This window comes from Somniosus microcephalus, chromosome 31, assembly GCF_052327205.1.
Source record: "Somniosus microcephalus isolate GS21.2 chromosome 31, FLI_Smic_1.0, whole genome shotgun sequence".
Classification (NCBI taxonomy): Eukaryota; Metazoa; Chordata; class Chondrichthyes; order Squaliformes; family Somniosidae; genus Somniosus; species Somniosus microcephalus.
Window position 1 is genome coordinate 29,663,422 of NC_141017.1, and position 16,671 is coordinate 29,680,092.

At 45.3% G+C, this 16,671-nt stretch overlaps 1 protein-coding gene across 8 annotated transcripts in view; it reads right to left on the reverse strand.

Annotated features, from left to right (window-relative positions):
• nfixb (nuclear factor I/Xb) overlaps window positions 1-16,671 on the reverse strand; it is a 609,152-nt gene that overhangs the window by 545,017 nt on the left and 47,464 nt on the right. For 7 of the 8 annotated variants that reach the window (XM_085971683.1, XM_085971682.1, XM_085971684.1 and 4 more), the window contains one exon: window positions 1,812-2,343. In XM_085971683.1, the coding sequence (XP_085827809.1) occupies window positions 1,812-2,343 (532 nt within the window). Of the gene's footprint in view, window positions 1-1,811; window positions 2,344-2,562; window positions 2,929-16,671 lie in introns of those variants that run through there. The other variant, XM_085971687.1, reaches the window with a different exon arrangement.

Here is a 16,671-nt window from a genome sequence, read left to right on the forward strand (position 1 = left end):
GTTCGATTCTCATGCTCATTACAACCTCCAACAATGCCCAAATAAAACAGCCCTCCAGTCTGTGACATGCAGCTAACTTCTCACTTCCAGAAACATTTTTGCACCAACTTAAAATGAGATTCAACCAGTGCGCTGTCCTAATATATAAAGTTCAGATTTTTTCCCCAAATTTTAACACATCTGCCCCACACCCTTGTCCCAGAGAGACGTCACAATGCACACCTAAAACATGAGAAGATCGCCTTTAGCATTTCTTTAAAGGACAGACTTTTGTCAGTTACTGGGCAGCTAGTTGTCGAATTTTTCTTTGCATTCACGCCTGCAACTGGGTGTGTGTAAAAAAAAAAGTGTGTCTCTTTTAAATTCCCAGTGCCCATTACAAGTGTGGCACATGCCCAGTGGGGGTGAGGTCGCACATGCATCCTCACAATGAAGGGGTATGAAACACAACAGTAAGAATTCATATTGACATTAGCATGAGACGCAATGCATAATTGGACAATATACACATTGGATGCAAATCAAACATTTACTCATTTTCTATTACTGGTGGCACTCTTTATATCTCTCAGCAGCATGCGGTCACATTATTTACCACATTCACATCCGAATTCGATTTGTGAGTGTGAGATTTCGTTTTCGCTTCTAAGCATAGATATCAGAATATCTGCCTCCTTTGACATCACCTAGGCATTTATTGACAGGGCTTGGCTCTTGCGCCCAATCCAAGATGTCACAAGTGAGAGTTGGCCTACATTTTGGAAGCGTCAGCTTGGTTCATTCAGTCGTGCTCTCAGCCCCGGTGGCAGAGGCTGTGGGTCGAAACCCCACTCCCAACCGGAGCGCGCGACCGATAGTCGACAGGCCAGTGCATTACTGGGCAAGCATCGGAGGAAGGGGTGGCGGGGGGGGGGTGCGGGGTGCAGGGATGTAAGAAATGAAACTCAGGTCCTGTCTAGCCTGTTCAGGTGGGCGTTAAAGATACAAAGGGACGACGGTATGGCTGGCACTTTGGCAGCAGGAGACAAAATGGGCTAGAGGGCCTTCTACTGCTTCAATTTAATTTAACGATATATTTTTTCTTCAATCCCTCGACTTTACTATTCTCAGTGTGTAAAGCTTGGGCTGCGAATTATTTTTATCATTTACAACTTAAACCACAAACATGAAGGGTTTTTTTTTGAGAGGGGGGGTGGGAGAAAGAAGACTAGCGTTTTAACTAATAATGAAAAAAAATATATGGGCTAAGTCGGAATTTTAATGGGCTCTTGTTGGCTGCACTCGCTGTAAAGGTTGACATCTCAACAGATTTTATTCAATTCGAATTTCATTTGTTAAGTATTTTTTTCCCTTTTTTTTGCAATTGTCCTTATGATGAATGATATTTGTCAGAAACAATTAATTTTATTGGCAACGCCTTTTGTCAAAATTTTAAGCTACATGAGGGATACTTCTATTAAAAACAAATTTAGGAATTTTATCTATTTTTTTTTTTAAAAGGCACCCATTCAGTAAGCACAGCAGAATGGGTTAAATATAATGGTCACTGTACGAAACAAAAAGGGACATTTTAATATATTTTTCCCTCGGCTTTAGCGGTTAATTTACAAAAAAAATTTTTAACAAAATTAAGAATTTTTTTCTACGCCTGTTTGGTTCCTAGGTTAATCGAACGTTGCTTCTGCACATAGGGAACGTTTAAAATGTAAACCGTCCAAACACAGCGCTATCGTTCTACAATTGATCAAATGCAACCGAGGGCGCGCAGACAGAACAAGGAATGCAAACAGTTAAGCAAATGGGCAACTTACCTGGGTTGTGTACAAAATAGGCCAAATACAAGTCAAGTTCCTTTACAGAAACTCCAATGTGGTGTGGCTGGACGCACAGGCCATGGTTACTGCACTGCGGTGATTTGATCAGGCGCTCACCATCAGTACTTTCTAAGGGAGTCCCCTTGAACAGTATGACCATTACCAGGTCTAACCTCCAGACCTTGTCGGCCTGCCTCAAGCAGTCGATCCGCCGAATCTTGCCTTTCTGGTCGGGGTTGGAAAGGACACAGCAAGGAGCCTTCTTGCCGGTGATGGTCAGCACGAAATCCTCCCGGAATTCAGGCCGGATATCTTTCCGCAGTTTCGCCAGGAGCCGGGACGCCCACTTCTGCTTGATTTCAGGCTTCTCTCCAAGGAGCTCATCCTTGACCACTCTCTCTTCATCCTTGGACATGCGTTTCTCATGTTTCTTGAAGTACTTGCGTTTGCGAGCCTGCAGGTTGAACCATGTGTACGAAAAAGCACGGACATGAGGGAGAAGGGCTTCGATGAAGGGATGAAATTCATCCTGTTGGTGGAAGGGGGTGGGGGGGGTGGTTGGAAGAGAAGGAGACAAAGGAGAGAAGGGAATCAATACGGTTAGGAAACAATTGAGAAAATTAGTAAAAAAATAAATTAATTTAATTAAACACGGTAGCTTTGCGAGACGCGCACACGCACACGCACACACACTTAGTGGTAAAATACAGTTCCATTACGTCTGTGCAGGCATTTTTTAAATAGTTACCATTTCGAACTCTCATTACGCTGAGAACTGCTCTGCGTTCAATGATTGTACCCAATACGGGGCGAATGGGTACTCTGCCTTGCACACACACGCACAAAATGTGACACTTCCAGCAAACGGCTTTATATATTTAAAAAAAAGGACTTAATCATGCACAAACAGCCTTGGCCAAAAAAAAAGAAAGTTCGTCTGATAGCAGGGCTCCTCTGGCCTATTTGGAACGAGAAATCGTAGCAATGGAGGGACGGATTGCCGTGTTGGAGCGAGTATGAGACCGCTGGCAGAGAAGACTGCAGCTTTCTTTCTCTCTCTCTCTCTCTCTCTCTCTCTCCCTCCCTCCCTCTCTCTCTCTCTCTCTCTCTCTCGCTCGCTCGCTCTCTCTTTCCCCACACAATCCCCAACCATTTGCTTGAGTTCTTGCCAGCTTAAGGCCCACCTATTTGGCAAAGTCACGCCTACCAGGCAGCCAATCGACGCTCCTAAAGAGGGACTGTGCAGTCGGAGATAGAATGCAATTTGCCAAATCGACTACTTCATATGCAATGAATAAGCAAAGTCCAGCATTTATGAATTTTTCATTTCTCTCTCTCTCTCTCTCTCTCCCTCTGTACTATGGCAGGTTGGGGGCATCACACACCATTAGAAACACGAACAGTCCCACTAGACCCAAACCAGCTGCTCCTCGTAATAGGAATGATCAGATTAACAAACAAACAATTTAATTTCATCCCTTTTTTATATTAAAAAAAATTCCCCCTTTTCCTCTAAGCTAAGCAACTTGTTTTTAAATAGACATGGGGGGGGGGAAGTGCAAGGGGGGGCAGGAAATAAATTATCAAAAAGAACAAAAAAAATTAAATGGTCAACATTAGTCCTTCGCGCACAGACCTGGCTTTACAACATCCGTACATTTCCTGCCACTTGCTGCTCGCGCTGCTCCCCGAGATTAAAATACGTTGTCCTTTAATTGCACTTGTTTATAAAAATGGTTTGCCAAAAAAAATAACCACATAAAACGTCACGAGGGATTTAAAGGCTATCATAATCTAAAAAAAGCGTTGAGATCTTTGCTCGCTCGCTCTCTCCAAAGCTGTAACTCACGGCAAACTCCGAACTACCATTCAACTTTTTTTTTAATCCACTTCTTTTCAAAGCCCCGCTCCACACTCCCGAGGGCCCTGTGCCAGCCTCGCCATCCTGTCTGAAAGTAGGTCAATACCGGCTGCATTCTCAATTTCGCAACCCGTCGTAACGTTGTTTAAAAAGAAGAGAAGGAAAAGTTAACCCATCGGCTAACCCGGAGCTACTGTCGACTTAATACCCAGTTCTGACAAAGAGCCTACAAACACCCAAAACGTGAACCTGTCTTCCTCTCTTCACAGATACCTGCTCTGCATTTGCTGCATTGGCAGCTTTATTCCCTTTCTCTCTCCCCGAGTTAACATATGAAAGTTTAGTCTCAATGCAGCTCGGAGTCGAGCGGGGAAACAAAAAATGTTGCTTCAATTTGGGAAAAATTTAAACCAAGACTTTCGAAGCTTTTATTGCTAATTTTTCTCCCCCTCCCCTCAATGAGGATTTTTTTTTTGTATGCGCGGGGGGGGGGGGGCGGAAATCAAAGAAAAGAAAATTTTAAAAGGCCAGACACATTTTAGATTTGTGTGTGTGTGCGTGCGGGCTTTATTTTTTTGGCTGGGTTAGGTTTCAGAGACGCAGCACCTCACACAGATCCGTGTCGGCTTTGTCCCGTGGAACGAGAATCAGTGGAAGCTCCGAAGCCGAGTCCTTCCTTCCGTTCCTGTGCCGCCCCGGAGCGCAGGACAGGTGTAAGCAGCCGAAAGCCTGCGAGTGTGCCCTGCCTGCATTTGTCGTTTTAAAGTTTGCTTTAACAATCCGTAGCTTGTTCGACCGACGTGTGTGAACAGTTCGCGAGGCTTTGGGATTAAACCTGCGCGCGGAGAGAGTGTGTGGGGAGGTGGCGCGGTTAATTTATCGGACTTAATCCCAGAGTGGCCTTGACTGTATTTATGTTGGCACAAGGCCTCATTGACATATAAAATAATTGTTTAGTGCTCTGCGACGAAGGTATGTGTAGCACAAAGAAAAAGCTCACGCTCTAATATACCTGGGCCCTCGCATTCGCCCTCACTTTGCAATCCTATTCAAAGCACTTTTTCTTAACCAAGTCCTCACTTGGCATTGCCTCCAACTACTTCTTTTTCCGAGAGATTTCACGGACCGGCACAAGTGGACGCAACCCCCGGCAACCACCCCCCCACCCCACCCCCCACTCCCCTCCTCCCCTACTTCAATATTTCCACAAACATTCCCATTTTCCTGCACAACATTTGATACAACGCAGCGCAAGGCTGAGCTTGCTCAGAGGTGATGCAATGTTGGCGTTCCACTTATTCAAACCGCTTTGATAACCCCCAAAAACATTCCTCCGAGCTATGTGTGTGTGTCTGTTTTTAAAAAATTATTTTCTGCCCGTCCAACAAGTTGAAAATTTAAAGCGTCCCATTTTATTTTGAGCAGCCAATTTTTTTTTAAATAAAAAAATCCAGTCCAAAATTAACTTTGAAATAAATACACAATATCACAGATATACCTGGTCTGATAACAAAGGATTTTGAGATTAAGTAACCGGGATGGAGATTAATTTAAAAACAGTGCCTTTTATTAAAACAAAATCTCACTGTCCCCTAAAAAAATTAAAAACTATTGTCAATTTTCCAAATAGATTCAATATATATAAAAATCATATATATTATTTATAAATACCTTGTACATAAAGCTATATTATACGTATATATAATATATATCCACATCTCTTGTTGGATATATATAAGCATTTTTTTAAACATATACACACATATAATATCCATGTATATTCTATATTGTGTATAGATAATACGTATTACATGTGTGTATATATCTATATATTGATTATATATATATATATAAAATATATGACATTTGTATAAATATATTCTTGAAGTGAAAATATTACTCACAACACTTGGCAATATTTCCACCAATATCATAAATGTATATCGCACCGCCGAGTGATCTGTTTAATCTCAGATTGGATTGCAACAAACCAGTGACTAAAAATATCAGAGATTAATATTTTGAAGAGGTTCATTCAAACAAATAAAAAAATTTTAGAAGGAAACTGTGTGCGGAAATGTGATTCAAGGATTGCGATTTAATGTGTTATTAATTGTAATTTTTAAAACAGTCTCTGCTATAACCGCTGGTGGGGAGCAAAATTATATAGTATGGGGTTAATGGAGAAACTCACATTAACACATCTTACCCCCCCCCCCCCCCCCCACCCCTGATATTTCAGATGGGATAACTTTCATGCTAAGTAAGTCCATTAAAGGATGTCACATTTCATTGTGTAGAGTGGCTATATTTTTCTCTCCTTGTCAATCAGCATTACAGACTTCGAACTGTACAAGGGGACTTATTCAGCTGGGCCAATGCACTAAGTTTCCTAATTTGTTTTTTTTTTGTTTTCAACACACTGCAGCATCTCAAGAAATATTGTTGCTGTTAAGCAGAGAAATTGAACAGAATTTTAGCTGGTGCTTTCAAATTAATTTTCAGCAATAATCATTTCATGCCTCTCTTGAATATTGTAAAAAAAAATGTTTAAAAAAAAATGAATTCATTTATATGAAGCATTTCTCAAAATGCATTTTTAATATTTGGTGGGGGATCGACAAAAGCTGATAAAATTATCACTTTGAAACTGAAGTTAGAAAGAATTCTTTTAGTTTAGAAAGAGCTCCTTTGTGTGGATGCAGCAGCTGCCTCTTAGAGCTCGCACTGTGTATAAGCCAAGTAAACAGTTTGTTTCCGTTCACAAAGCAGTCACCGTCAGCCAAGATCTGGGACTCAAGAGGGGTTGAGCCATCGACGAGAGCCCGGAGAAAAGGCGAGGCACCGACTCCTTCTCTCCCTCTCTCTCTTACTTATAGTGCAACAACAACAAAAAACGAAATTAAAAAATAAGCCAAGCCGACTGTCGGGAAGTTCAGAAGCGAAACTCAGGTACAACTGGCAAAATATTTCCAAAAAATGAGAGGCGGCAGCACTTCGATTGTCTTCTTGTGTCTGTCTGTGTGCTAGTCCTAAAAAGCGAAGCGATGCCCCTTTGAAAGAATTTCTCAATAGAATACAAGTCACTGGGCATTGCCAACTGAGAGAGGGAGGGATTGAAAAATTAAAACCGCAAAAACGTTACATCTTTTTTTCAAGGTTTGAATTCTCAAGTTTGTGCCCAAGTCTGGTTTCAATGGATTTTTTACAAAAAAATTCTGCCTTAATTCATTGTCACTTTAAAAAAAAAAAAAAATTGGGTGTGGGGTGGAGGGAGGGAGGGAGGGGGCCTGTTGATAGAAAAGTTACATCTCCAGGGAAGAGTTAAATCTAAAAGTGCAACAGGAGGAGAAAATAAAGCAAAGTGTCTAATGTTTTAAGAGGCTGTTTCGGCAAGGGTTCGGCTACTGCCTGAAGTCTGCAAGACACTGAAGAGGCTTCGCTGTGTCCTTGGCTTGTGCATGTTCAGAGAAGTCCTCAGTCCTCTATGAAACAAGTGTGTGTGTCTTTGTTGTTTCTCTCTCTCTCTCTCTTTTTCAACACTTTCTCCCTCTCTCAGAATATATTTGAGCTTCCTGACTCTGCCCGAGGTGTGAATTTTCCCCCTCTCTCTCTCCCCGCTGGTTTATAGTTTTTCTCTCAAACTGCTGCAGTCCTCTTCTTTTGCTCTCTATCTATCTTTCCCTTCAAAAGATCAAAACCAACGCGGTCCACTATTTTTTTTTTGGCTTCTTCCTACAACAGTTTAAGCTGGACCTGTACCAGCGCAGCCCATACTGAGCACTGCAAAAACGAGACTGAGAAATGGGCATTCTTAAATATGAATATAACTGCACCCCCCCTCCAAAAATAAATTAAAAATTTAGCCAACACAAAAAGCTCGACCCTGTTCTACTAATATTTCATGTGGGATATTAACCAGTTGTGAACGATTTGGGAAATTACAATTTTCAGAATTTAATACAGGTTTTTTTAAGTTCAATTAATGTGATGTTCAGTTAACTTTATTGTATCCAAATTTCCCTTGATCTGTGCTGGGTTTTCAATTGTTTTATTTTCCTTTCAGGCCTTTTCTACAGATTTGTCTTTCCCGTCCCATCCACTGTGGGAAGGGGTCGGGGTGGCGGGGGGGGGGGGGGGAGATGATTGCTTAAAATGAATGAATTAAAAACATTTTATTGTTGGTATCAGTGGTGCTAAGCGCTATGTGCCGCGCCACTTACTAATGATCTCAGTCCTCTCAACTCCCGGGACATGTTCTAACTGGGTGCAGAAGAGGTGGGGAAAGGGGAGGGGAGAGGGGAGGCAAGACTTACCCCCTGGGTCGTGCCCCCCTTTGCATCTGTGCTTGCAATTTTTGCTCTGGTGGGAGCCCCGCGGATAACCTGACTCTCAAATGTGGATGAGACACGATATGGGGAAAAAATGCGAAATAGGAGCAGGGGGGGGGGGGAGGATTGCACCTTCAGAGAAGCAAATAGCAAACTGGGACCCGTGCCATGCTGAGCACAGTCGGTATTTAAAATTGAAACTATATATATATATATATATACAAAAAACTTCCATACATTCTGCTCAATCGCTTTTATAAAAAAAACTCTCCATAATTCTGCTAATATTTGCAAGCAGAACTCAGATGGGGAAAGCGACGATATTAAATCATTAAGACCGGAACTGCAAAAGAGTACAAGGTGCTGCTGCAGAGTTGCAATCGTTCATTGTTACAAGTTGAGTTTTTAAAAGTTCTGCGGGCTGCGACTTTCAGTAACAGAGAAGTAAGTGGCTGCTTTTAACGCCCATTAGATTCAGGCCGGGCACACAAGAAGCAAGGTTTTGCTTCGCGCGTCCTGTGGACTCTGGTCGCTTCCGACTGCAGTCATGCAACCGCGATTTGCAGGTACGATGAACATCATGGTTATCAGCAGCATAGCTCCAGCCGGTCCGAATAATCGGTCCAATTTAAACCAGCGTTTCCCTCCCAGCCAGTCATATTCCTCCCTTTCTTCATTTACAAGGAGCTAATTCGTATGAAACATACTTTTATGCTCCCCCCCCCCCCCCCCTATTGCATGAAGTTTATTCTCTGCATCACTGGTTTCCATTCGCCAACGTCTCACTTCAGCAACTAAAAGCACCAACTCTTATCTTGAAAATCAGCAAGAGTTCCTTTTCTCCTCGCCCCCAGCCCCCCTCCCCAATCTGCTTGCCAATACCCAGCTCGGTTGCAATTCAAAGCTTGCTAGTTGAATGACTTGGGCGAAGTCTTGCTTTGGAAATGACCCGTTCACTCGCTGGAGCTGATATGATGCCCGCACAGTCTCGTTTAAAATAAAAATTTAAATCAAGAATTATTCCCACGTTTGGGAGGGGGGGGGGGAAGATCTTCAGATTCCTCGGGTATTTCAGCACTAAATTTATTTAAAAGGCATCACATTTAGACTTTCTCCTGCAATCCCAAGTGGTTGTCACCATTCCGAATGCCTTTTCCGAATCTTACTCTATATCACTCGCTGTTAAACCCCAAATGTTGCTGTCACTTTACTACTGCGCCCATCTTTATCTCCTCCTCGCTCCCAGTCCCCCCGCCCTAAGCTCTGCCCCTGGTTTCAATTTTGGGAACTTTTGGGCTTGTTCTAGACACAGTGAAAAATGAGCGCACATTGGGAGAGCGCGTGGGGGGGGGATCAGTGAAATTTGCGGGACCGGTCCATTAACCATTGCCACTCACCCAAATCAGTGAAACATTTTTTTTTAAATCACAGAAATTTACAGCACAGAAGGAGGCCATTCGGCCCATCGTGTCCGCGCCGGCCGACAAAGAGCTCTCCAGCCTAATCCCCCTTTCCAGCTCTTGGTCCGTAGCCCTGCAGGTTACAGCACTTCAAGTGCGTATCCAAGTACTTTTTAAATGCGGTGAGGGTTTCTGCCTCTACCACCCTTTCAGGCAGTGAGTTCCAGACCCCCACCACCCTCTGGGTGAAAAAAGTTCTCCTCAACTCCCCTCTAATCCTTCCACCAATTACTTTAAATCTATGCCCCCTGGTTATTGACCTCCCTGCCAAGGGAAATAGGTCCTTCCTAGCCACTCTATCCAGGCCCCTCATAATTTTATACACCTCAATTAAATCTCCCCTCAGCCCCCATGTTCCAAAGAAAACAACCCCAGCCTCTCCAATCTTTCCTCATCGCTAAAATTCCAATTAACTTTACAAAAAAAACCCCAATGTTATTGCAATATACACAACGTTTTGCTCCTTGAAGCGCCTTTGCTCATCCACCGTTGCAAATCAGCTATCTTTCCAACTACAGCAAGCCTCAAATCCAGGCACGGCAAGACCCCACGTGTTGAGTCGCTGGCGCAGCCTGGCCTGGCCTGGCCTGGCGCTCAGAGGGTTAAGGGGCGCCTTTAACGTGGCGAGCTGCCAGCCAACGAAAGCAAGAGGACCCGCCACTGGCAAACTCACTCACTCGAGGCGCACTGGCTGAAGCAGTTTGGCGAGTGGAAGGCAAACTGCAGACCTGCTGTGGGCAGCTGGGTTTAATAACCCTTCCCTTTTTTTTTTATATAAACACGAGGGGCATTTCACAGACGTATTTGGCTGGTGTTTATTGCCTTGCACGAGAGATCTGGGAGGGAGAGAGGAGAAGAGAGAGAGGTTGGGGTGAGGAGGGGAGACGAGACTGCAATTTGGTGCAGGTTTTGATTTGCTCCGAAGGGGGGAACTCTGCAACCAAAAGGCCCACAACAACAAAAAAGTTACCCAGCGATTATATGAAGTGGTCAAACTAGTGGTATTTAATAATCTCCTCCCACTGATAACACAGCCCACCACTGCATTCTCCCGAGAGAGAAAAAATCCAGTCAGTACAATTCTCCCTTGCGCACAATGCATTCATTGTCTTTCTCTCCCTTAAGAAAAGATGCTGTACCCCCTCTCTTTTTTTGGCTGCCCCGTTCTATACCGCAGGAGTGAGATCTCCCACATACTGGTTATCCAAACTCTATACTCAGCCCCTTCAAAAAAAATTACTTACTGCTTGAGATGTGCCCGGGACTCCCCCCTCCCTCCCTGTCCCACTGAACTGCTAGATTTTTTTTGTGTGTCTTCTCTTTATTTTCAAATGATTGGACTGGATTCCAGGGACAGTTTCTTTATGCAGGAGCCCTGCTGTTAAGCACACCGATTTTGCCCATTTTGTCTTTCGTGTCCTACTCCCCCCCCCCCCCCCCCCCACCCTCAGCACAGACTGCGAGCTCACAGCAGAAACCAGCACCGTTACTCGGCTCCAGTAAACAAGCACTCCCGACCTCCAATTCTGAAATAAAGTACCAACAAAGCCACCCTTTACATCGACATCTGTGTGTCTGTGTGTGTCGGTGTCTGTGTCTGTTCTATGTGTCTGTGTATGCCTGTGTGTGTGTGTGAATCTGCCTGTGTGTTCCTGTGTGGCTGTGTGTATGTCTGTCTGTCTATGTGTGTCTGGCTGGTGTGTGTGTGTGTCTGTGCATCTTTCTGTGTGTGTGTGTCTGTGTCTGTGTGTGTCTGTCTGTCTGTGTCTGTCTGTGTCTGTGTGCGTGTTGTTGTCTGTGTCTGTCTGTCTGTGTCTGTGTGTGTGTCTGTGTGTTTCTTTATAATATAAATTGCCGCCCATCAGAATCTTATAAATAAAAAGAAAACATTTCAAACACAACTTTTAAATAGTGGCCCCCAAAATGTAAAATTAGAGGATGAGCTGACTTTTATAAAAAGGTTTTTGCTTATTTAAAAATAACTGGTCTGTCAAAGAGAACCTAACTGGTACAAAAACAATTCAGACTAACAGAGAAACGCAAATAAATAGAGACCAGCTGAGACTCCCCTTTATATATAAATATATAATAAAAGTGTGTGTGTGTGAAGATACTTTATTCAGCAATATTTAATACTTCGACTGACCCCTAAATAACAAATACATTCAAAACCTGTGCGGTGAACTCGTGACGTGGCAAATCAGCGTGCCAAAAACCTAACACGCCTGAATTCAACCCCGCTGACCGCTTCCCTAACAGAGAAGCATCAACACGTCGATTTGGAACGGGTTAATGAAATAGCAGACAAAGAGGATTTCATGCTCAACAGGCGCTGATATCATTTCACTCACTGGATCTGCAAAACACCCTCTCTCCTAACCTGAACACCCTCCTGTGAGGTTAGGGGAATAAACAGGGAGCCGCAGAAATTAAAATCAATTTCTGTGTTAGCTTGTACCTTTATCGATCCCTAATCCACCCCACACACTGAAACACACACACATACATACATAGACAGACACACACATACATAGACAGATGCACACACATACAACACATACATACATAGACACAGAAACACACACATACATACACACAACACAGACATGCAGACATACACACAACAGACACGCAGACATATACACAACACAGACACGCAGATATACATATATAGACAGATACACATACATGACAGACACACACATATATGATACATACATAGACACACACACATACATGACAAACATGCATACACTTGCATAGACACACATGCATAGACACACACACACACACACACACACACACACATGCATAGAAACACACACTCACACACAAAAGATGCATTGCAACAGATTGAGGTGATTTTGTTTAACAAAACAGATTAAAAAATCAAAAATCCTGAGTGGGTTAACAAAGAGCAGAGTGGGTTTGTTTGATGGCCTGTTCTACCTGCTAAAGCTGGTGTGAATGGGACGCCACTGTCTGCTGGTGTGACTGGGACGCCACTGTCTGCTGGTGTGAATGGGACGCCACTTTCTGCTGGTGTGACTGGGACGCCACTGTCTGCTGGTGTGAATGGGACGCCACTTTCTGTTGGTGTGAATGGGACGCCACTTTCTGCCGGAGTTTGTTCCCATGCTCAGGCATTCACCTGACATGAAAGCTCCTCGATGTTCAGCTGGTCAAACTCCGCCAGAAGCTGCATTTTTTAGTTTTGCGCAGTGACCATCTCATTTTTTTTTTTATTCCTGTCCTTTTCCATTCCCCCCAAACCGCCCAATAAAAAAGTGAAATGTATCCATTACTCTTGGGAAAAAAAACTTTCCAATTTCCTCCTATCTTTTCTTTGCCCTCACCCCCCCCCCCCCCCCCCAATCGCTCTCTCGTGGGTCCTGAGACAAATTAGCCTTTTTTCTCTCCAAGAAACTAAACTTGACATAAACTAAATCCTTGCCTTTATTTTGCTTCCCAGCTCCTCTCCTGTAGACTGGAGGCGGGGTACAGATCCACAGCTGGTGACAGCCTTGGGCACCACGGCCCTCCGCCTCTCTGCGACCCAGTACCTCAGCTAATTGGCTACTCTTGACATGTAGAGGGTGCCTTAGTCTGACTTGCCAGTCCACAGGCTTTGCAGTAAAAGAAAGCCTTGCATTTCTATTGCACCTTTCACAACCTCAGGACATCCCAAAGCGGTTTACAGCCAATGACGCACTTTTAAAGTGTAGTCACTTATATAGAATCATACACAGGAGGCCATTTGGCCCACCGGGCCTGTGCTGGCTCTTTGAAAGAGCTGTCCCATTAGTCCCACTCCCCCTGCTCTTTCCCCACAGCCCTGCAAGTTTTTCCCCTTCAAGTGTTTATCCAAATCCCTTTTGAAAGTTGAATCTGCTTCCACCGCCCTTTCAGCCAGTGCCTTCAGATCTTAACTCGCTGCTTATCAAAACACCCCTTAACCTCTCTGCTCGAAGGAGAACATCCCCAGCTTCTCCAGTCTCTCTCCATAACTGAAGTCCCTCATTCCTGATTCAGTTCTAGTCAATCTCCTCTGCACCCTCTCCAAGGCCTTGACATCTTTCCTAAAGCGTGGTGCCCAGAATTGGGATTCTGAGGGCCAAGGTGTGCATCCATGCTGATGGAATAGATGGCAGGCGAAGTAGAGATGACAGAAGCGATCTGTCAACGGTGAGAGAGGTAATGAGGTCAGACTGGGGCCTAACCAGTGATTTATAAAGGTTTAGCATAACTTCCTTGCTTTTGTACCCTATGCCTCTATTTATTAAGCCCATCATCCCGTCTTCTTTTTTAACAGCTTTCTCAACCTGTCCTGCCACCTTCAGAGATTTATATACACAAACCCCCAGGTCTCTCTGTTCCTGCACCCTTTAATATTGTGCCATTTAGCTTATATTGCCTCACCTCATTCTTCCTTCCAAAATGCATAGCTTCACACTTCTGTAATGTAGGAAACTCGGAAGCCAATTTGCACACAGCAAGATCCCACAAACACCATTGTGATAATGATCAGAGATCAGATCATCCGTTTTAGTGATGTTGGTTGAGGGATAAATTAGCCGGAACACCGGGGAGAACTCCCCCTGCTCTTCTTCAAAACAGTGTCATGGGATCTTTCCCATCCAACTGAGACAGGGCCTCAGTTTAACGTCTCATCTGAAAGATAGCACCTCCAGCAGTGAAGCGCTCCCTCAGTACTGCACTGTGGTGCCATCCTAGATTTTGTGGTTATGTCTCTGGAGTGGGGGCTTGAACCTTCTGACACAGAGGTGAGAGGACCACCAACCGAGCCAAGCTGACATCCTTACAATAACAGTGGATAAAAGCTTAATGCATGATATTCCACCGTCTGCTACTGTAGCATTGCTTAAAATAAGCTCGTTAAGACCTGGTTAAAAGAGCGGACAGAGGAATTCACACCAGCACGGTAAGCGGCATCGGTTATTATTCCGAGCAGTAATTTTCTAGCTGAGTCTTGCCAGACTACATTTGCTATCTCTGTGACCTCCTCTAGCCCTACAGCCCTCCCAGATATCTGCGCTCCTCCGATTCTGGCCTCTTGCGCAGTCCCGATTTTCTCTGCTCCACCATTGGCGGCCGTGCCTTCAGCTGCCTGGGCCCTAAGCTCTGGAATTCCCTCCCTAAACCTCTCCGCCTTTCTCTCCTCCTTTCAGAGGCTCCTTAAAACCTACCTCCACCTGTCCTAATATCTCCTTATGTGGCTCGGTGTCACATTATGTTTGATAATCGCTCCTGTGAAGCACCTTGGGGTGTTTTACTACGTTAAAGGCGCTATATAAATGCAGGTTGTTGTTGTTGTTACTTACTATGGCACACAAGCCTAAGTTCTTTGAAACTCATGTTCAATTAACACGTTCACTTCCTCAAGCACCTTATCAATCTTTAGATGACTTCCTACGACACTGGATTAAGATGGTTCTTTTTCTCAGCATCACAGGGGAGAGGGGTAATACCAAAGAGCTCTATTAAAGTTTACCCAAAGCCGTGAATTTTATTCCAGCTCAACCAGGTTCCTTCTGAGAGCAACCTCCATCCCCACAGAGATACATTTATCCCAACAGATATACATTTATCCCAACAGAGATAACTCCACAACCTCACAGAGATAACTCCACAACCCCACACAGATACCGCCACAACCCCACAGGGCAACCACCATCCCCACAGATTCCTCCATCCCCACAGGGCAACCTCCATCCCCACAGATCAACCTCCATCCCCACAGGGCAACCTCCATCCCCACAGATCAACCTCCATCCCCACAGGGCAACCTCCATCCCCACAGGGCAACCTCCATCCCCACAGATCAACCTCCATCCCCACAGATCAACCTCCATCTCCACAGGGCAACCTCCATCCCCACAGGGCAACCTCCATCCCCACAGATCAACCTCCATCCCCACAGATCAACCTCCATCCCCACAGATCAATCTCCATCTCCACAGGGCAACCTCCATCCCCACAGGGCAACTTCCATCCCCACAGATCAACCTCCATCCCCACAGATCAACCTCCATCCCCACAGATCAACCTCCAGCCCCACAGGGCAACCGCCATCCCCACAGATCAACCGCCATCCCCACAGGGCAACCTCCAGCCCCACAGGACAACCTCCATCCCCACAGATCAACCTCCATCCCCACAGATCAACCTCCATCCCCACAGGACAACTGCCATTCCCACAGATCAACCGCCATCCCCACAGGGCAACCTCCATCCCCACAGATCAACCTCCATCCCCACAGGCCAACCACCATCCCCACAGATCAACCTCCATCCCCACAGATCAACCTCCATCTCCACAGATCAACCTCCATCCCCACAGGGCAACCTCCATCCCCACAGGGCAACCTCCATCCCCACAGGGCAACCTCCATCCCCACAGGGCAACCTCCATCCCCACAGATCAACCGCCATCCCCACAGGGCAACCTCCATCCCCACAGGCCAACCACCATCCCCACAGATCAACCTCCATCCCCACAGATCAACCTCCATCTCCACAGATCAACCTCCATCTCCACAGATCAACCTCCATCCCCACAGATCAACCTCCATCTCCACAGATCAACCTCCATCCCCACAGGGCAACCTCCATCCCCACAGGGCAACCTCCATCCCCACAGATCAACCTCCATCCCCACAGATCAACCTCCATCCCCACAGATCAACCTCCATCCCCACAGGGCAACCTCCATCCCCACAGGGCAACTGCCATTCCCACAGATCAACCTCCATCCCCACAGATCAACCTCCATCCCCACAGATCAACCTCCATCCCCGCAGGGCAACCTCCATCCCCACAGGGCAACCTCCATCTCCACAGATCAACCTCCATCTCCACAGATCAACCTCCATCCCCACAGATCAACCTCCATCCCCACAGATCAATCTCCATCTCCACAGGGCAACCTCCATCCCCACAGGGCAACCTCCATCCCCACAGGGCAACCTCCATCCCCACAGATCAACCGCCATCCCCACAGGGCAACTACCATCCCCACAGATTCCTCCAAATCCCACAGAGGCACCTCGGACCCCACGGAACTGTTTCCAATAACTCTTCCCCAGAGCCCTCTCGGACCCAGAAGTGGCGAGGGGAACTTTCCTTCTACCTGTTTGGTTTCAAAGACTGGGACATATTCACTTCAAAATACTTTTGTTTCAAAG